Consider the following 21,861-nt stretch of genomic DNA (forward strand, 5'->3'; position numbering starts at 1 on the left):
ATGTTTTAAAGACACACCATGTTTAGGATTGGTTGTAAATATATTCTTGCCCAGCAATTTAAGTGAGAGGAAAATTTCCAAGGATTGTTGCCTATAGGGTTCTCCAGTTCCTCAATTTTCACAGGTTTTTGAGACTTTTATTATTAAAAAGAAAAAAAATAGACAATATAAAGAGTACTAATGACAAAGAAACAATGAGTTTTCTAACATGAACAAATGACTTATTGAAAGATTGTTTGGCATTTTTCTATTCTTCTAGCGAGCTTGTAAACAGCAAGTGCGCAGCAGATGCTTCTGAATGAATCTAAAAAATAAGCCCAAGAGTGGCTAGCAATAAAGCGAAAAGGAACAGTACCCATCATATCCAACTTGCGGTCTCCAGGGTCCACTCCCAGGTCCAGGGTCACTGGAAGATGACTGGTTGCTGGGTGAACTTCTGAAAGGGTAACTAGAATTATTAATAAGGAACTGAATCTCTAGAAGTGTCGATACTGCTGGCCTGTTTCATTAGACAAAGGAATTCACCTTTGCATTGGCAAAGAAAAGGAAGAAATATACACTGGAGTATGCTATACAATTAATCATGAACAAGTAAATTAAGCATGGGCGGGCCGTTAGATAATAGGTGGTTTATGGTTGGCAATTTGTTTTTGGAAAGAGATAGAGCAGGAGAAAACCTTTCTTATCTGAGATTTAAAAAACAGACTGTGATTATAGTGAAGTATGGGACAGCAATGAAACTACCCCAAGAAAACAGAATTATGAAAATAATTCCACTTACTACTTGTTATGTAAAACTTAATGAAAGGCACGTTTTGATTCTATATTTAAAATCTATGCAAAGAAAAGTTTCTGAATTTGGCAAAACCATTAATTTCACACTGCTCATATTGATTTCAGACACAAACATGAGAAATACTTATGAAAATGCATTTGATAAAAAGGAGCATGCCAAATTTGCCTTTTGCGACCATAACCTTCCTTTTTTCCTGTCCCATGGTTTCTGTTTGAACAGGGAAGTTTTGTAAATTTTTTCCTTCTAGATATTGCTCTTTTCACCCAGGATACCTGTGTTTAGTTCTTTGGAATATGAAATCTTACAAACTCAGCAGATCTTTGAGCAGGAATTGCAACGCAAGAGAAAGAAGAGTAAGACCATAACTTAATTTTTATCATTAGTGGTGGTACCAAAGTTCAAGCCCAGAGTTTCATATGCACAAATCCACATGCTTTAATATAATTAATTATCATTAGTACTTATAGAATTGGCTTAATGTGTGCCAGGAATGTTTTTAAGAAATTTATGTGGATTCATTAATCCAATCCTCATAAAGCTCCAGCAATCTTTCTTACTACTAAGTTTGTTTTTCAGGCGTGGGAACTGTAGGCTAGAAAAGGATAAGGAATATGCAATCATAGTTGAAGAAAACAGCCTATTTGGTGTCAGTGATTATAACATCTCATTCAGCCAGAGCCTGGCTTACTGTACTAAGTATTTAAATGGGCTCCCTGGTCCATAAGTTATGTAAAAACTAGAACAAAAATTTTAGTTTTGTCAGCATTAAAAACAAAGTACAGAATCAATGTTATTCTGTTCATTTAAACTGCCTACCAAAATTATGCATCCCTAAATTCTCACCAGGCCCTAATGCTATCGAATCTAACTTTTAAACAAGTGCATTTTCTCATTCAAAGTATTTTAAGTCAAGTGACAGTGATTACAATGAGAAAAGCAAAGAAATGGTAATCATCTTGTGATCTCCTAAAATGCTACATATAATCAAGCTGATAGGCTACATATTCCTTGTGTACTTATTCTCAGAACGTTGATACCAAGAGACTCATGCAGGATGCTTTCTTGTGCATCTTTCCCAAGTCAAACTAGACAGTAAATTGATCATGAGCAGCAGGGGTAAGAAATCCCAGTCTGCTGGGCTTGTGGGAGTATGTTAGCAGTGCTTTGGCTAACTGTCTGACCAGACAGAACCCAGGCACCACCACCTCTGGGGACTTTCCTGCCACCCTGCCTGGCCCCTGTTCAACAACAAAAACAGAAGCTAACCCTAAAGGGACAAAGCCAAATTAAAAAAAAAAAAAATCCCTCCCTACAAACTGGAATTCCACCACTGAGTTTTATAAGGACCATTCTGGAGAAAAGGCGCCAGCTTTACCTTGTGCCATCAGGCAGCTTCCGGTCAAAGGAGGTGCTTCGAGGAATGGCGGACTGGGCCTGCTGGAGTAGCTGCTGGCACTGCAGGCGGTCGGGAGTGCCAGGCACAGGAGAGGCCCTGGATAGGGGCTGCAGGGCTGGGGTGGGCACCCGGTGCCACGTGGTATTCCTACGGAAAGGGGTTTTGTACTCACAGGGGGTGCCTTCGCTGTCAAGTTTATATTCCACCATGGGGATCCGGCAGAGCTCTGAACACCCTCTGTGGGTTCACAAAGAGAAGAGAAGAAGAAAGTCTCAGATCTGAACAGACAGTGACACAAAGCCCCCACCCTAAGGAGCATTTCCCATTTAACAACAGCAACAAAGCAATATCCTGGCCATCCAGTTCTTCTGTTGCCAAAATATCAAACTCAGGGATTTGAAAGGTTCTCACGGATTAGCCCTGTTGCAGGGAGCTGTACACACCATGCAAGCTGGTCGAGATACCCATCCATACAGTGTTCAAAGGCTGAAATCCAGCTACTTAAACTACTGAAACTTGCCCCTCATAAGGAGCTAATAAAATCAAACCTGGCCTAAGAGATGCCTCCAGGATTCTGCAGGCACTGAGATAATGTTAGTACACTACGGAAGAAAACAGCTCCCTTTATATGGAACAATAAGCCCCCACGAATAGCTAAAGCAATTCTTGGGAAAAAGAAAATGGGAGGAATCAACCTCCCGAACTTCAAACTGTACTACAAAGCAGTAATAATTAAAACAGCATGGTACTGGAACAAAGGCAGAACTGCAGACCAATGGAACAGGGTTGAATACACTGACATCTCTCCTCAATCATATGCTCATCTAATCTTTGATAAAGGTGCAAGTAATGTAAAGTGGAGTAAGGAAAGCCTCTTTAATAAATTGTGTTGGCATCACTGGATGGCTACATGCAAAAAAATAGGCTCAGAACTCTGCCTAACACCATGTACAAAAGTAAGATCAAAATGGATTAAAGACCTCAACATCAGACCAGAAACCATAAGGTACATTGAAGATAAAGTTGGCAAAACCCTCCATGACATTGAAGCTAATGGTATCTTCAAAGATGCCACGCCACTGGCCGAGCAAGTGAAAACAGAGATAGATAAATGGGACTATCTTAAACTAAGAAGCTTCTGCACCTCCAAAGAAACAGTGACCAAAATACAAAGACAGTCTACAGAATGGGAAAGGATATTCACCGAATACACATCTGACAAGGGGTTGATATCCAGGATATACAAAATACTGATTAAACTCCACAAGAAGAAAACATCCAACCCCATCCAAAAATGGGGCAATGAAATGAACAGAAACTTTCTCAAAGAAGAAATCCGAATGGCAAAAAAGCACATGAGAAAATGCTCTTCATCATTAATCATCAGGGAGATGCAGATCAAAACCACAATGAGATACCATCTCACACCTCAGAGACTGGCCCACATTCAAAAGAACAAAAGCAACCGATGCTGGCGCGGATGTGGCGAGAAAGGGACACTCCTTCACTGTTGGTGGGAATGTCCACTGGTTCAGCCCTTCTGGAAATCAGTATGGACGATTCTCAAAAAATTAGAAATTGAGCTCCCATTTGACCCAGCAATACCACTCCTGGGAATATATCCCAGAGAGGCAAAAATGTATAGTCGAAGTGACATCTGCACTTGTTTGTTCATTGCAGCCCTCTTTACAATAGCCAGAAACTGGAAGAAACCTGAATGCCCAAGAACAGATGACTGGTTAAAGAAACTTTGGTACATCTACACAATGGAGTACTATGTAGCTCTTAGAAAAGATGAAGTCATGAAATTTACATACAAGTGGTACAATATGGAAAGTATCATGCTAAGCGAAATGAGTCAGAAAGAGAGGGATAGACATAGAAAGATTGCATTCATCTGGGGGATATAAAGTAACAAAGTATGAGATTAATACCCAAGAATAGCTGAGATCAGCACCAGGAGGATTACTCCATAACTTAGAGGCCAGCCGGGTATCCTAGAGGAAAGGGCTATTCAGATAGAGAAGGGAGCACCAAATAAAGGATGTTTGGAGGATCCTCCCAGGAGGGGAGATGCATGTCGAAAGTAGACTATGGACTGAACATGTTTGCCACTCAATGCCTCTTTTGCAGACCACAACACCCAAAAGGAGAGAGAGAACACAGGGGATTGCCCTGCCACAGAGACGGGGGGATGGGGGGATGGGGGTGGGAGGGATATTATCCATGGTGGTGGAAAATGGGCACTGGTGGAGGGATGGGTATCTGATCATTGTATAATTGAAACCAAAGCACAAAAAATTGTAAATCTACAACTTTAAAAAAAATAAAATAAAATAAAGGGGAAAAAAAAAAAAACAAAAACAAAAACAAAAAAAAAAAAAAAAAAAAAAAGAAAACAGCTCCCACAGACTGCAATCAGGACTGGAAAAGCATACCTAATGGTTCTCAGGGCTTACTCCTGGCAGGCTTAGGGGACCATATGGGATGCTAGGGCTAGAATCTGGGAAAGCAGCATGCAAGGCAAATGCCCTACCCACTGTACCACCGCTCTAGCTCTAATTTTTTTTAACTTATTTTAATATGGCTACAGAAGAGTTCAAAATTAAGTATTTTTTTTTTCTGATGATTCTATTGTAGAAGTGATTTGTTAGTCAGTGCCTCCAATCTTCTACTTATCTTATTTAGCTCAACAGGCTTACCCCTGATCATTCCACATTCCTGGGAATCAAATTTTCTAATTTGGGCCACTTGTCTCACATTCAATCTTCTAAGATTGGCCAACTCTGTTGAGTAGTGCAAAAGCCAGTAAGCTATGTGAATATTTTTTTCTAAAGGCACAGATATCCTGAGATTTAGGGCATTGCAAAGGAAGAAGTGTTAGATTTCAGTGATCACATATCCCGTGGGAAAAATACCATTCAGACAAAATGCATAAACCTATATACAGTAGGCCTGTCTCTGCTTATGTGATTAGTTATGACCTTATATGATTTAGTGAGAACCAGTATCATGCTTGGTGCTCTGATTAACTGACCATATTTGGCATCTAATAAATATTTTCTTCTTCTCAAGGCAGTTCTTAGATTTGAATCTATCTTTAATCAATTAGCTTATATGGAATCATACGCAATGAAGATAAATAAAATATAATAGATTAAAAATATCTCACACATGACCAAATAGTTATTTTAATCTATTATTAGACAATCAGACTTAGACTCACATACCACTTTCTCTGAGTCTAAGAAAGGTAAAAAAATATTAGCAAGAGCTGTCACAATTGAAGGAAAATATGAGTATGTATCTTATCAAAGTCAGATGTGGCTTTATTTACTACTTTCTTAAGCTGTTGTTTCATCTCCCCAAAAGGCTAACTTCCTAAAGTTCTCCTACATGAGAGTCAGGGATGTAAGACTTTATTTAGCTTGAAAAATATAATTGAAGTCATACACTTCTAAATTTTCCACTAGTTATGCAGAGTACTAAGTACCATTAACTTATCCAAAGTCAACCTGTTATAAGCATCATTTGGCAAAGACAAGGGAAAATGACATAGTTTCAAATCTGAGTGTCAGGTAAATGTATCCTGATTTAATATACTGCTAAAGCAGGCACAAAGTAAAAGCTGAACCTCCTCTCTAGATAAATTCAATGTAAAAACTTTCTAATATTCCCATAAGAAATCTATATGATATAGACATTGCTTTAGAATGTCAACTTCCAGAAGCCAGAGAGGTAGTACAGTGGGTATGGCTCTTGTCTTGCATGAGACCAACCAGGGATGATACCAGAATCTCATATGACCGCTGAGCACTGTCAGGAGTGGTCCTTTAGTACAGAGCCAGGAGTAAGCCCTGAGCACCTTTAGGTATTACCCGAAAACAAAAACAATAAGAAAAATCAACTTCCAGGCTAGGGAGCTAACTCAAAGGGGCAGAGTGCACATGTTTGACACCTGTCACTGCAAGGAACGCTGGAGTAGCACTAGATACAGCCTTGTTGGTCCTTAAGCATGATCACATTGCTGGGGCCAAACACCAAATTGCCAGGTCTGCACCTCAAGATCAAGTATGAGAGAGTGTCCCCTTAGCACTCTGGAAAGACCCTTACCATAAACTCCCACAGTAAAATGCCTTTTTAAAAAAAGTAACTATTTTTAACCTCTGTTCAAAAACCACAACAAAAAAGCAGAGATCAAGAAACAGAGACATCAATGTTACTCAAGAGACAAGCTCAGGCTTGCCACAAGTGTGGAGGGGAGAACTGGGGAGGGGGGCAGTTAGGATAGAGAAGGGACCAGTATGACAGTAATAGAAATCGTCACCTGTACAAGAACTGAGTGTTGAAAGTAGGTAAAGGGATTATACATGATAAGCTTTCAGTATCTATATTGCAAACCATAATACCATTAATGTGTGTGTAAGAGAGAGAGAGAAAGAGAGAGAGAGACAGAGAGAGAGAGAGAACAAAGAAAAGTGCTTGCCACAGAGGTAGGTGAGGAGAGGGTGGGTGAAGAGATGGGTGTTGGAACATCATATAAATGAAACTTAATCATAACAACCTTGTAACTGTGTATCACTGTGATTCAACACAAAAAATTAAAAAAACAAAACACTCTCAGTCTATATGAATGGAAGGCAAATAGTTTAGCAGTGCAGAGGAAGCACAACCCAAGTATGCAATGGGGCAAAACAAGAAGCATGATCATTCTCCTTGTATAGCTCCAATCACCTGTAGGAAATGGAACCATCAAGTAATGCTAAACAATAGTGGAAGAGGAAGCTTACAAGATAAAGTTATTCAGAAAAGAGTGAATAAATGGAAGTTCCACCCTGAAACCTTATGACACTGGGCTCTGTCAGGCAACAACTCCTCTTTCCATCTGGGGGACAGAAGTAACCCAGAAAATGCAACTAAAAAGAATCAAAGTCCATTCCATGAAAGGAGAATAAGACTGAAAAAAAATTGGAAAAAGACTCCTGGGGAAGACCCAGTGTCACTTCTCCTTCCTCTAAACTTTGCATCAAAATGTGGATTGTCCCATCAAGAAGAATGACAATGCTCTGCATGCAGGGGGCCTGCGTTTGGTCCCCAGCAATATATGGTCCTGGAGAACCACCAGGAATGATTTCCACTCTGCTTCAGCACAGAGCCAGAGTAGTCTATTAGACTGCCAGTGTGGTCCACAAACATAAAACATTAAAAGCAAACAAAAGACTTCCAATAGGTTGGAAGGTGAACTGGAGTTGGGGGGTGGTGGTGGTGGATTATAGGAGAGCAAAAAGAAAAATAAAAGCTCAGTCCCAAAACTGCAACATCTAAAATCTACTTCACAAAGGTGGAGGAAATTATTAAGAATATAATTTTTTTCTGGAAAAAAAAAGAGAGAATGTAAGACTAGTTAAAAGGTATAGAGTGCACCCAGAAATGGATGAGAAAAGATGTAGCAGTGTTTCCAAAAGTGGTGATGTCAACCTACAGGGAGCGCTGAACTTATCCAGAGGTGGTAGAGGACTCAGGATCAACTCAGGAGAGGAACCTCCTGTTCATCTGCTAAAGAAGATCAATTTCCAAGAGAGTATGGAGTGGAATTTTTCTGACTTAGTAAACCTTTCTTCATATCTTTATTTTTAAGCTCCTCCTCCCAAAGCAAAATGCTACTCTCTTATTCAAAACAAGTTTAAATTACTCTAAACTTGCTGAATTTATCAGTTATATCATTGGTGAAATTACTAAGTATAAACCCATACTGGATTGCTTAAGCTCTTTGAATTCTAACAGTGGTTTTCTATTGAGCTATAACACATCCCCAAAACTATTGACTTATCCATCCATTTGATCAGTGACTTAGTTGAATATCATAAAGATAGAATAATATGATAGATGAATAACCATCAGGAAAAACTATTCTTTATTTTTAAAAGGTAAGGTAAAGGTAAAGGCCCTCCCGTTGTTCGCAGATTTGCTTGAGCAGGCCCAGTAACGTCTCCATTGGAGACTTTATTGTTACTGTGTTTGGCATATCAAATACGTCACGGAGAGCTTGCCAGGCTCTGCCGTGTGGGTGAGACACTCCGGGTAGCTTGCCAGGCTCTCCGAGAGGGGCGGAGGAATTGAACTCGGGTTGGCCATGTTGGCTGTGTGCAAGGCAAACGCCCTACAGCTGTGCTTTCTTTATTTTTATGTTTTAAAAAATGGGAAGGGGTTGTACTACATCTAATGCTACTTGGGAGGCTTAGGAATTGTTCCAGGGACAATATGTGATTCCAGGGACTGAACAGGGGGTTGGATGTTTGCAACACAAGTGTTTTCACCCCTACCATCTCCATACTATCTCTCTGGCCCTAAGAAAACCTATTCTTAGTGGCCATGTCACCAGTGTTCTAAGTAAGATACTGATTTTCAGGTGAACCCCAGGCTTTGCTCTCTCAAAGGCTGCATCTGTCTTCAATGAGCAAGTCTGGGAATCTTTAGCAAAACTACCAAGGTGAAAGGCCCCAGAGTTCAATTTTGAAAGAAAAATAAATAAATCAAACTTGAATCTTGTGAATCAAAGGACAACTTGTATCTTAGTGCTGATTTTGGGTTCAAGGTTGTTGGGTTTAGTTTAATAGGAAGAATTAAGAAAGCGAAGACAGATGGCTGAGTCATGTGGATTATTTAATTCATGCTCATAGACATAGTCTTTAACAAGACACTATAATTTAGCTTAAATCTTCAAAGGAAATGTTATATAAATGCATAATCATGACTAATGTTTGAGAAAGTGCTGAGAAAATGTGTGCAGTGCATTGGGATGAGGAGGAAATCAGAGAGAATGATTTCCTTTCCAACCTTTTACAAAAAGTCAGATGTAAATGATCTTTTAATACTAAATATTGCCATTCTTTCACTGAAATAAAAATCAACTACTCTTAAAAGAATGACTTGATTTTGAAATTTAAATAAAATTTGTTCTTATGTGAAACTTTTATAGCTGCTCTAATAAAGCAGCTGTTTGTTTCCATGACTAAGACATCAATACCACTAATTATATCACCAAACCTAGTCAAATTCAGTTCTACTCCATATGTATGAGTAATCTCTTGAAGGATACATATAGAAAATCCTACGCCTCTGAGAGAAATTGTTAGAAAAAAAAAAAGATTTACAGGTAAGCCTCCAGAAGTTTTCCTGCTACAGTGAAAATCAGAGGGTATATGCACCACCCTCACATTCCCTTCTACTCCTGGGGCAGTTCAAGCATAAGTACCAGGCAAGATATTCCTGCTCATCTGGAGCATATAACTTGATGCTGCCCTAAAGAGACACACATTTCTAACCGAGAAAGTCAACCAAAACCCAAGCTGACCAAATGCAATAAGAAACAAAAGACAACAACAAAAGCTAGAGTGACCAATCTTATGGATGGTATAGTCATTCAAATTTGGCAACCTGAAGAGACAGTACAGAGGGTAGGGCTCTTGCTTGCATACAGATGACTTGGAATACATCCCAACATCTTATATGCTTCCTGGAGCCCACCAGAAATGATTCTGAAGAGCAGAGTCAGGAGTAACCCTGAGCATTGCTTGGGTGTGACCACAAACAAACAAAAACTCCCATCATAGTTGGAAGAAAAGATATGTACTTTGATTCATGCTATATTATATAAATTCAGAACTTCACTGATAAAACATGCCTGGCTTCCTTTGACATACCAAATCAAGACGAACTTACAAATTGTAGTTCCAGGGCCAAAGTGATAGTATCGTTGGTAGTGCGCTTGCCTTAAGCAAAGCCAACCTGGAATCAGTCCCCAGCAACCCATATGGTCCCCTGAGCAGCACCTGGAGTGATCCTTGAGTGCAGAACCAGAAGTAAACCCTGAGCATCACTACATGTGGCTCAAAAAACAAACAAAAAATTGCAGTTCCAGCAAGTAAAATCTTCATAGTCTTCTTGCCCCAAAGAGATACTCACAGACCTTAGATAGGGACATGGGGTTATATGTATGCATTGAGATGTCTATTTTGTTCAATGACAAATATATATATATCACCAACATATGCTTCTAATAAACATACTAGGTAGAGATAAATAAAAACTTATCTTCAGAGTTATATATAAATAAAATATTTATGACCTGAATTTGTTCCCTGGTATCACATATGGTCCCCTAAGCCTGCTGGGAGTGATCCCTGAACACAGAACCAGGAGTAAGTCCTAAGTACTGCCAGATATATGCCAAACCCCCAAATAAATAAAGAAAAGATTGAACTTTCCTTGTTTAGTAAATTTTCTGAATTAAATATCTCTCAAATATATCTTAAGACTGTCATGAAGAGTGCTATTTTAAAATATTATGCTACAAAATTTAATAATGACTAGTAATACCATTAGTTGGAGCCCTCCGATAATCATATATATCTCTGCTCTATTCTGTAAAATAATGTCGTTCTGAACTTAGAACTGTGGACTTCTTGGGTTAGGCTTATTCCTATACAAGAGACCTTCATTCATTAACTTGTATTACATCCACACTTATTAGCATTCCCCTTGCCTCCTTCTGCATAAAGTAGGATTCTTACTGGCAGACATGTAAAGTTAAGGACTGTTTCCAGTTTCAGGGATAATGCATGGTATCGTCTCTGTTCCAGTTAGCAGGCATGGATGCTCACTGGCCAGAACTTACCTTAACATCTGTAACTTCAGAGATACCCAGAGAGACCCCCCTCCCTCCCAGAAGATGGTAACCACTGAAGGCCCATTTCCTTTAATGACACACCTACTCTCTCTGGTAAGAACTCTCTAACCACGACAAGCTGGGGCCCCTGAAATCAGTATCATTGCTGGCCCAGGTTGTGAATTCAATTCTAAAAGATGACTTTACCCTCTTCAGCCTGGAAGTTAGCATTATTTTCGTTGGAGTTCAACCACTATTCTCCTATGCCTCACAGCAGGAACCCTTTTATCAATGAGGTCAAAGAGAGTTTGAGCTCTGTGCTCAAAACCTAGGTAAGGTAAGCTTAGAAATGAGACAATCTCTTTGGATACAGGTTCCTCCTCCTCTAAATGTAATGGTTAAGAATATCCGACCTCACATTAAATTGTATGAAATAGACAACCTTCCAGAAAGGACAGCTTCATAAAAAAGAACTTAACTTTAAACAAATAATATTTTTCCTTCTATGACATAAAGGAAGGATGAAGAGTGCATTAGAGGCACAGGATCCCTGGCATTACATGTTCCCTAAAAACTTACCAGGTAGCCCCTGAGCACCACTATGTATGGAAGGAGAGTGGGAGAGGAAGAGAACTCAAATAAAGAGTTGGGGTGTAGTTCCTGCATACATAAGCCCTTAATTTGATCTGTCCCTGTATTTCTAGCTTCAAGGCCCCTATAACCACTGGGAGTACCTCCCAGGACTATGTGTTCCCCCCACACACCAAAAATAAATAAAAACCAAATAAAACACACAGAGAAGAAAGCAATATTAGAGGGCAAAAGAAATGTTCATGGAATATGTTGCCAATGTTATATAGTTACAAAACTGTGGAATTGTAAAGTTTAATTTTCTGTAACAAGACTGCAGAAAACTTTAGAACTGTAAGCTATTCTACATACACTTATTATCTTGTTACATTATTCTCTTCCTCTCTTACTAGGAGTAGCATTACTTGAAGCTACTTCAAGACTGTTTTGGGGAAGAGCCACATGGATAAGAATCAGGGAGAGTTGAAGCAGCAGAGTTGAGGCCATCCTGGCAAAGCTTGTTACTAAATGTCTCCTCTTAGCACAGTATGTCTGCCCCTTTCCCCCTAGTATCACCTGGGGGATCCCTTTTAAAAAATAATCAACAATGGGCTGGAGTGATAGCACGGGAGAGTGTGTGTGTTGGGGCGGGGGAGAGGTATAGGGTGTTTGCCTTGCAAGCAGTTGACCTGGTTCGATTCCAGAATCCCATATGGTCCCCTCAGTAATTCCTGAGTAACCCCTGTACATCACCAGGTGTGACCCAAAAAAGAAAAACAAAATCAACAAAAACAAGGGACAATACCTTTAGAGAACAAAAAACTTTAGTAAAGCAAAACCAAAAAACTAGAGAAGTGAGAATGGTTCAAAGAACAACAAAAGAGCAGTTGAACAAAGAAATTAACTGGGTCTTTCCCAGGTAAACAATGGATCACATGACCATATTTATAATCATGTAATTGTAAGTTGCATTTACCTTGCTTTGAAACAACCTATATATTTCCCTGGACTTGGCTGGGGCACAGAGACTGTTTAACTGAACCCAGTAGTCTGACAAAACACCTCACAACATACTTGCAATGATAAGTTTTCTTTCCAATCTGCCCCTTAATCTGGGTACTTTGTGATTTTCCATATATACTATATCTTGTCAATTCTAAAATATTTCTGAGGTAGTATGAAAGAAAATGCCAATTTTTAAAGGCTTAGAGAGGGTGGGAGAGTGCTGGAACTAATCAGGAATGAGTTCACATTGGCACCTGATACTTCTGACTCCTGAATCAGTCTCTCTCAGAATCTGGCAAACTATCAAAAAAAATTCCAGATGATATGACCAAAGTCATGCCACATTTTCCACTAGGAGCTAAATGAATCTTTGGAAACAAAAGCAGATAAATCCTCTGAAAAAAACTACCTGCTTCTTTTATAGTATGTACTTTTATAGCCCCAGGGATTGAAATAATCACTGATATTTTAATCATTTTAATGTCTGTTATGCTAATAGAATGCTAATAGCTAAAAGACTCTTTCCAAATCATCCAACAAGGTGACAGGGGTAATTGATGCTCATTCACTTGAGTCACACTCTTTCAGTTTACATAAAAAAAGAATCAAAAGCTTCCAACAGGGAGATAACCACATAGCATAGCTTCCTGCAATGTTTAGGGCAGTGTCATACATGAAATAGTGAATGAAATAGTAATTTACTTTTCTACAAGTTTCCATAATTTAAAGACAGAAATAGCCATCTAAAATAAAGATAGGAGAAGAAACATCTAAAGCAGAGCTGCTTAAACTTTCTACATTCACGAAGGACACCTTTGTTTTTTTTTTTTTGGCCAAAGAAATACATCACAGATGTGTGTTGCCAGAAACCCCTCCAATTCATAACCTATTTGGTTTTGAATTCCATTTTGGTTGTCATGCATTCAGAAAACTTTTACCATAGCTACATTTTTCCAGATTCCCATTTCAGTTAAGCAAACCTACACATGAGGCTGTGGTCCCCAGTTTAAGAAGCTAGACTCCAGAGCATAAACCATCTGGATCATGCCCTTTGGCTAAATCTGTTCAACTGAAATGGTGTGTCGTATTAAGTAGGAAATGAGGCTCTCTGGGACTAAGTCATGACTATTGTCCATCCTTTTCCTTCCTCACCAGACACAGTGGAGACTGTGTCCTTTTTCTCTGCAACCCAAGCACTCAGTAATACTCAATGTATAACCAAAGGTTCAGAGAGTTCTTGATAAAGCCAGCAAATTCCTTTTTTATCTTCTCCCTTAGGAAATTTGAGACTATGAATAACCCTTTACTGCACTATACACTGTAATTCAAAGTTAAACAAAAGATTCTCAGTGGCTATTTGATACTGGATTTGATGACTATGTTTCCATTGGCTGTGAACTATCAGAACATGCTATAGCGTGTCAAGCATGAGACAGTTACTTGCCTAACCATCTAAATGTTCATATTTAACTGTTGCCCTTTGCAGTCTTATTTTAGTGTTAAGAACATAACTACATTTCAAACTGTAATGAAAAGCATGGGGACTAAAGTGTAGATTATTAACTGCAGAGAGTAAGAACATTTTCTGCACTAAAATAAGTAATACCAAATAATCTATTGTTATGGTTTGGTAAATCATTTTTGTTTGTGGGAGGAGGAGGAAACCCTGGATGCTTAATCTTGGTTCTGTGTTCAGGAATCACTTCTGATAGGGCTTGGGAGACCATGTGGCATACCAGAGATTGAACCTGAGTAGACCACATAGAAGGCCAGAGCCCTACCTTCTATACACTATCTCTCCAGCCCCAGGTGAAAATCATTTTTAAATAGAAAAAATATATAAATAAAGTGCACTGTATTTTAGAATGACAGGCAGACACAAAGGAATACATTAAGGCAAAGCTTATGTCTAATACATTCACTTTAATAGCCTTAGTATCCAGCACAGACTCTGACACATAGTTTAAAACAAATGGGCAAATGAGTAAATTTAAGGTAATCTACCCTATTTTATATTTATTCTATAATCCAATGTTCTTTTTTTAATTTTTCTTTTTGGGTCACACCCGGCGTTACACAGGGGTTACTCCTGGCTCATGCACTCAGGAATTACTCCTGGCGGTGCTTGGCGGATCATATAGGATGCTGGGTATTGAACCTGGGTTGGCCGCATGCAAGGCAAATGCCCTCCCCACTGTGCGATAGCCCCTCCAGTGTTCTTATTTCAAAGAGTAAGAGAATAATCTTAACATCCCATGGAAGAACTCAGAATAATAAATGTATTTCAGGTTACTTTGAGACCCTCAAATTATGCACTTTTTATCAAATTAATTGCTGGAGGGTCCATGAGGCATTACCAGATTCCTTTACTATATGAATAAATTGTAACTCTAGCAGACTAGAGGTGGCATAGGGACAATGGTAGAGGTCTTAGGTTCTAGAGCAGTGGTAGGGAGTAGTAACTTTGTAGATCAATATCATAAACTCTAACACTATTGCAAATATGCTACTGAAACTGTAACTAACTACACAGAATAAAAGAGGAACATATAAAAAAAAAGGAAAACTAAATTGAAACTCTTTAAATCCCACTTTGGATCAGATTTCAACTCTTCTATTACACACACAACTCTTCTATTACGCAAACAAGATGAGAATGCCATTCAGGTCTCCCAAAGAAGAATAGAAAGAGCTATGCTTGGAATATCACGTTTCACTCAAATGACAGAACGAATCCGGAGTTCTGACATCCGTCGACGATCAAGGATCAGGGACGCTGTCTTATTTGCCAAGGTGTCAAAAATCAGATGGGCTGGTCACGTAATGAGATTTAAAGACGACCGTTGGACTAGAGCTGTTACTGATTGGATTCCACGGGATGTCAAGAGACGGCGTGGCCGCCCACCTACCAGATGGTCAGACTTCTTTGTCAAGGTCATGAACGATCGGTTTGAGGCCCTCCATGTTCCCGGAGCGAAGAGATGCCATTGGGCTACACTAGCACGCGACAGGGACAAATGGAGACGTTACTGGCGCCCGCTCGAGCAAATTGACGACTAACGAGAAGTTAAGTGATTAAGTGATTAAGTGATTACACACACACACACACACACACACACACACACACACACACTCACTGCCAATCTGACAAAATTGAGTTCTTCTCCCTATTTCTATTTTCATCTCCTCCCTCTTTGTACACTGGTGATTTATATGATCAGGCAATAGGCAGCAAAGCAGAAGAGAAAAGCATAAAGTTGTAATTTTATAGAATGATGAGAAAACCAAAATTCAGATTCATGACACCATGAGATAACTTCCACTGTTTTGCATTATACAGAAAAATATGTCTTGGACAGTATGTCAACAAAGTATGAAAAAAATCACATAAAACAGATGTATCACAGCAAGGAATTTCATTTCCATTTTTATTGGACCTATTTACTAAATCACTCACACTGTATAACAACTCATGCATAATTCTGATGAGTTGCTATTTCCTTTATATTAGCCTTTTAAATTGATGCTTTCCATCAAATGACATTGACAGAATGGCAGTCACCTTTGAAGGTTCTGGGCTAGGGAAAGTCCATTCCTTGTAAAATCAAGGAAGTGCCTAATTAAGAGTACACAACTCTCTTATTGGCAAGAGACTGCTGGAGAAATACCCTTGCTCTCTTGAAAACCTCAGTTCCATTTGAAGAGTTCTAGTCCCACATTGATTTTTGTCACTCATTCCCAATATATATGAATTCATTTTTGAATCCAAACCCAGCACGAGATCAGTTAATAAGCAATCCCAAAAGAATTCTCCCTGCTTGGTGCTCTCTGGAATTCTACAAGGGAAACAGAGAAAAATGGGTCTCACTCTTTTCATGATAAGGGAGAGCTGAATTGTATCACCTCGAGGCTTGAGAACAAGACTTCATATTGCAGAGTGGGTTTTGAATCAACATACTTTCCTATTAAAGACTTCATTTAATACAGAAGTTTATGAGTCATAACTGGCCTGCAGACAACCAGAAGTGAGCCTATTAAGTGACAGACTTCTCCTACTGTTGATAGGAGCAGATGGACTCTGAGGCAAATTACTTCAGATTTGACAAAAATCAAGCTGATATATGGCAAAAATGAACTGAAGTATTTCCCACATTATATATTTATCAAATATGGCAATTCATTAATTTGACCATTTTAACAGTCTATGTTATAGACATAAATTATATGACTTATGTTATAGTCCTTAAGTTATAGACAACTTAAAGGAGAAAACTATATACAATATATACTCTTTCTTTCAACTCAATGAATATTTCCTTTTCTGCTCCTTCCTGAAAAGTGTTAAGGGCGAATTTATGAAAGAAGATAGGGTAATTTTTCATGTCACATATCAAATATGTAGTTTTACACCGAGGCAACTCTGTCTACTTTTTTATAGGCATAACTGCACTAAGTGATTTTTTTTAAAGTAAAACAAGATAGTTTTACTGATGAAACTTGCTTCGAAAGATGTAAGATTTCTCCAGAATGGAAAAAGCAAGTAAAATCATACAGACAAGCAAGTAAGCTATGTGTTCAAGGGAGAACATGGCCTTGAAAGAGCAAGTGATGTTTCATTTTAAAGATTTACATTTTAATTTTAAAAATAACTCAAGTACTAAATGTTTTGTCTTTTAAGTCTTCTTCTTCCTTTTCTTTACAAACATAATAGTGCAGAAAGCCAAACTTGCTTAGAGCATAGATAAAATTAAAAACGATGTTCCATACTAACATTGTAGTTTAAAGGAAGGGACTAGTGTTATACGGACAATTTCTTGCCCTGATCACCTGCTTGACAACAGCAAACACTTTACAGGGTTCCCAGATAATTGCCAACAGAACAGGAATTCCAAACTAACATAAATGTCCTTTACAATAGTTACACATTCAAATTCACAGTAAATTGAAAGACTGAACTGGTGTAATTTTAAATATGTATGCTAGGTTTAAAACCTTCATAATTTGAGGGAATGCAATTTTCAAGTGTTACTATCAGACTAGAAGCTAACTCTAATTCTAGTTTAAGTTAAAAAATCGAAGACATTCCAGATTATTCAGCAAAAAACTCTGTGACTTCAGAGAATGACATTGATAATAATATGAACAAACAAGGTAAGACTCAGCATGGTGGTGGCTGGTTCTTAAACAGCTTCAAGAAGAGAATTTGCATTTGAAGGAATCAATTATGAACATACCAAGGCAGATAAGATATCTTTGATTAAAAAAAAAGAAACATCTGGAACTTTTAAAAGGTAGGGTTTTTTTGTTGTTGTTATTACTACTGTAGTTGAAAAACAATCCAGTTTTTCTTAGGAAATTCTACTCTTCTAAATAATATGTTCTAAATATCAAACATAATGATAATTTTAACAGTTTTGTTAATAAGATCTTTTGAAAGCTTAAAAAATTTCTTAACATGCAATAGTGTGATGAAACTAAAAACAGGGGAGAAATGTCAACTCCCAAAGAGATATAATTTTAACATTTTTGTCTCATTCTATAGTAGCCAACAACTACTAAGACAGATAAAAGACTTATTCTCTCCTTAAAATTTATAAATACCTTTTTGTAGCAAAGGAAGGAAAATATTACCATATAAAAAAATTCTAATGATGAACTTAAAAATAATCTCAGAATCTAGACTTTTCACTTTCATAATATTTTAGCTTCAAAAATTCAAGGGTCTATAGGCTTTGACTTCTGTTACTTCTAAGCCTCATTGTAAATGAAACAGTCTTCGATTTCTTTTAACTCATACCCACTGTATTTTATTCATGGGATTCTTGGGATGAAAATGGATTTAATGGTGCAAAAATCAGGCAAGGCAACAAAACATCTTGGATATTTTCCATGATATATGGCTGCTATTCTCATGAGAAATTTTGGCTACTTAAATCTTTATTTTGTGAGCTCCTTGGGCAATACAGGAAAAAAGTCATAGAACTTCAGGTAGCTAACAGCATAACAATAGAAATGGGATTTTGTGAAGTTTTGAAGTTTTCTTTATGTTAACTTGCAAGAAAGCTGATAGTGGGTCTCTTTCTCAAAAAAAAAAAAAATCATTGTTTAAGGTTGAGCTATTCATGGGCCAAAGAAATATGCAGGAAATAAAAGTAAAGTGTCCTCACCGGGGCCCCTTGGAGGGGAGCGGGTTGAGTTTTCCTCCCCGCCCCGATCAGGGCTCTGGCAGCTGAAGATCTCCAGAACCAGCCACCACCATGCTGAGACCACTCTCCGCACACATGAAGGTACCGGCAGAGGATCAATGCCACGCAGGTCCTGGGGCTGAGATCTCCAAGCCTACTCGCATGGGGGCTGAGCATCCTCCACCCAGATCCTCCAAATTCCAGTAGGCGGGGGTCACACCCACCAACTGGCCCCCTGGCGTTGTGTAATTCCATCAATGGTCAAGACTCAGAGACTATAAAACCCAGCTCCCGGAAGCAACATCTTATTATCTTATTCCTACTTTGGACAAACTGGCAGGCTACCGAATGTAACCTGCCCACACGGCAGAGTCTGGCAAACTCCCCGTGGCGTACCCAATATGCCAAATACCAGTAACAATGAAGGGTCTCATTCTCCTAACTCTGAAAGAGCCTTGAATATGGCACTTTTTAAAAAAAAAATCTCAGGGCTAGAACGAAGGAGACATTACTGGGGCCTGCTTGAGGCAATCGACGAATCGAAAAGTAAAGTAATCACCTTGAATGCGGCCCACCCACTGTCAATCCCTGGCACTGCACCTGGTCCCCCAAAACCACAAGGGGTCACTTATGAGCACAGAACCAGGAACAGCCTTCAAGTACCACCAGATATGACTCAAACACAAAACAAAAGTAAACTTGCTCTATCCCAATAAGCAGTCATTGGGTATATATGTCTAATTGAATCTTTTTGGCTTAGTAGGGAGGGTTTTGAGTCATACCTAGTAATTCTCAGGGGTTAGTCCTGGCTTTGCACTCAAGACACTGCATAAAATGCCCCAGAAGTGTTGTTTTAGACCAGCTTTTCTCATTTGGGGGCCATTTGGCAGGGCTGACCCAAGGATATTCAAGGGGACTATATCTTGAAACTAGGGCATCAACCAGTAGGACAGGAGGACACAGGAAGGAAACAAGACCAGAAGGGGCCACAGGCATGAAAAGGGTGAGAAACAATTAGAGGATGAAGAAAGAAGATATAGAGAGGAAAAAGAATAACCCCAATTACTGTGAAAATGAGTCCAGAAAGTAGGTGTGGTAATCCCGCTACTATTTTATAAGAATTTGTTTTAGAGTTTATGTTCTTTATATGTTATCTTATTTAATGTCCATAAAAAGTTTGAAGGTAGTAGTAAACCCCCCATCTTCAACTTTATAAACAAGGCTTTGAGAAAGCATGCTAATTATCCAAGATCACACAACATCCCTGGATTTCAGGCATTCCTGAATTTTACAAATCTAGAGCTCTCACAGCACCTTACAGGCAGTCCTTTGGAGATGAACATAAAATGTGCTCTAAATAAAACTACCAGATGGTGCACTTCGAGGAGATGGTGGGTCACAGGTGGGTGGTAGAGAGCTTTCTCTTAATAAGTATTTTTTTCTCCTTTGGGTCTAGCATTATCATAATGTAGAGCAGTTATTTTCTGCTAATAATGTATCAATACTGTTTGTTCATTTCATCCTCACTTCTAGCCACCAGCCACCTCCTCAACTCTGAATTTTCCAAATGTAGTCACTTGTTAAAATCTGTTTCAACTGACAACTTATGAAAAAGTCCTGAACCAATTTAACTAGAAAAGAGAGGTCACCACACAGAATATATCTGATGTTCTGGTATACCTTTAGGCATAGATTTATTGACTTCTTACATATCTGTAAATAATCAATGAGTTCACATTATGGAGAAAAATTCTAACAGAACAGAAAAGCATATTTGCTAAAGACTCAACTATTATCCTTTATTAAGGATATTTCTTCTTAGACATATATCACACCAATTCAGGTAACCAAGCAGGTTCTCTTCTCCTTACTAAAATACCTCTGCTTTAATAGCTCATATAAAATTACTTGCAAAAATAGGGATTTATTATTCATTATACAGTGATTAATTTTTAAAGTTCTTTTTAAAATCTAAAATGTCACAGGATGCAGAATGATCTCTCTCATTCTGGACTTAAAGATGCATAGCAAGGTAGCAACAAAGGCCCAAAGACAACACAATGGGGGTAATGATCCACACAACTGAATCAGTAGTGGTGCTAAGAGATGTGTTCAAAGAGACCAACCTCACGGTCTTCAGAACAAGGAGGTGGGTGCATTGGTGATAGGTGTGGTATTGGAATTATGTACATGAAAAACCATCATTAACTGTACTGGAAATCACAGGACTTCAATGAAAAACTAGAATCTCTCTAGTGATTGATGTTCAATCAACGTTGGTTGAAGATGCACTTGATGCATTTTTCTCAGGATCATGCAAGGGCAGTCAGGACAGCACCTACTTCAGAAGCCAAGGAGCAGTAAGCACTACCTTACCTGCGGGGTGAGCCATCGTCATGGGGCTGGATGATGACCACTTTCACAGTCATGGACGTCCGGAGCAGGTCAATCATTTGCTCATGGGTTAGAGTGGCTACCGCCACTTTGCAGATCTCCACAAGGCGGCTCCCTTGACGAAGACCAGCCTTCCAAGCAAAGCCAAAGGGCTCCACATCTGCTACAATTCCCTCAAAATTCACATGAAATCCGAGCTGGCCCAGACCATTCCTTCTCAGGGTCATTTCCACTGTCTCGCAGCCTCTCGTCACTATCTGAGGTAGAGGGAGATAGTTAGAGATGCCAGAGAGAAGACCTCCACTTTAGAAGCACATCCACGGTGCTATTCCCCCTCCCAAGCCCCATCCTACTGCACTCACCCAGAATCATCAACTTCAACTATTAGAGTCACCACACAAGGACATATTTCTATACAAAGTTCAGCCTATTTATCAAGGGGGTAGGGGAAGCAATGGGGCTGTAGCAACAGTATAAAGGGTAGGGCACCTGCTTTGCATGTGGTAGACCAGGGTTCAATCCTGCCTGGCAAGCCATATGGGCCCTCTGAACATCATCAGGAATAATTCCCGAGTGCAGAGCCAGAAGTATTCCCAAGCATTGCTGGGTTTGCTCCCACCCAAAAAATAAAGGGTAGAACAAATGTTTAACATGTGTGAAGTGTTTATTTCTGTACTATAGAGTCCCCTGAGAACTCTTGCATATGGCACTTCTTGCCCCCCAGTCACCAGTGAGTGTATGCTCTGGTGAGTCCCAAGCATAGCTAAGTACAGACCCTATTAAAAAAAATACTTGCATAGCTCAGCACATGGCATACTGAACCATGGAAGAGTACAGAGTAAATAGA

At 39.0% G+C, this 21,861-nt stretch overlaps 1 protein-coding gene across 4 annotated transcripts in view; it reads right to left on the reverse strand.

The window, feature by feature from the left end:
- SIPA1L2 (signal induced proliferation associated 1 like 2) overlaps window positions 1-21,861 on the reverse strand; it is a 162,673-nt gene that overhangs the window by 60,105 nt on the left and 80,707 nt on the right. For all 4 annotated transcript variants that reach the window (XM_056113579.1, XM_056113578.1, XM_056113577.1 and 1 more), the window contains exons 8-10: window positions 20,997-21,271; window positions 2,172-2,429; window positions 356-436 (exon numbers count right to left, since the gene is read on the reverse strand). In XM_056113579.1, coding sequence (XP_055969554.1) covers window positions 356-436; window positions 2,172-2,429; window positions 20,997-21,271 — 614 coding nt within the window. The remainder of the gene's footprint in view (window positions 1-355; window positions 437-2,171; window positions 2,430-20,996; window positions 21,272-21,861) is intronic.

Source organism: Sorex fumeus, unplaced genomic scaffold, assembly GCF_029834395.1.
Source record: "Sorex fumeus unplaced genomic scaffold, SorFum_2.1 ptg000021l, whole genome shotgun sequence".
Taxonomy (NCBI): Eukaryota; Metazoa; Chordata; class Mammalia; order Eulipotyphla; family Soricidae; genus Sorex; species Sorex fumeus.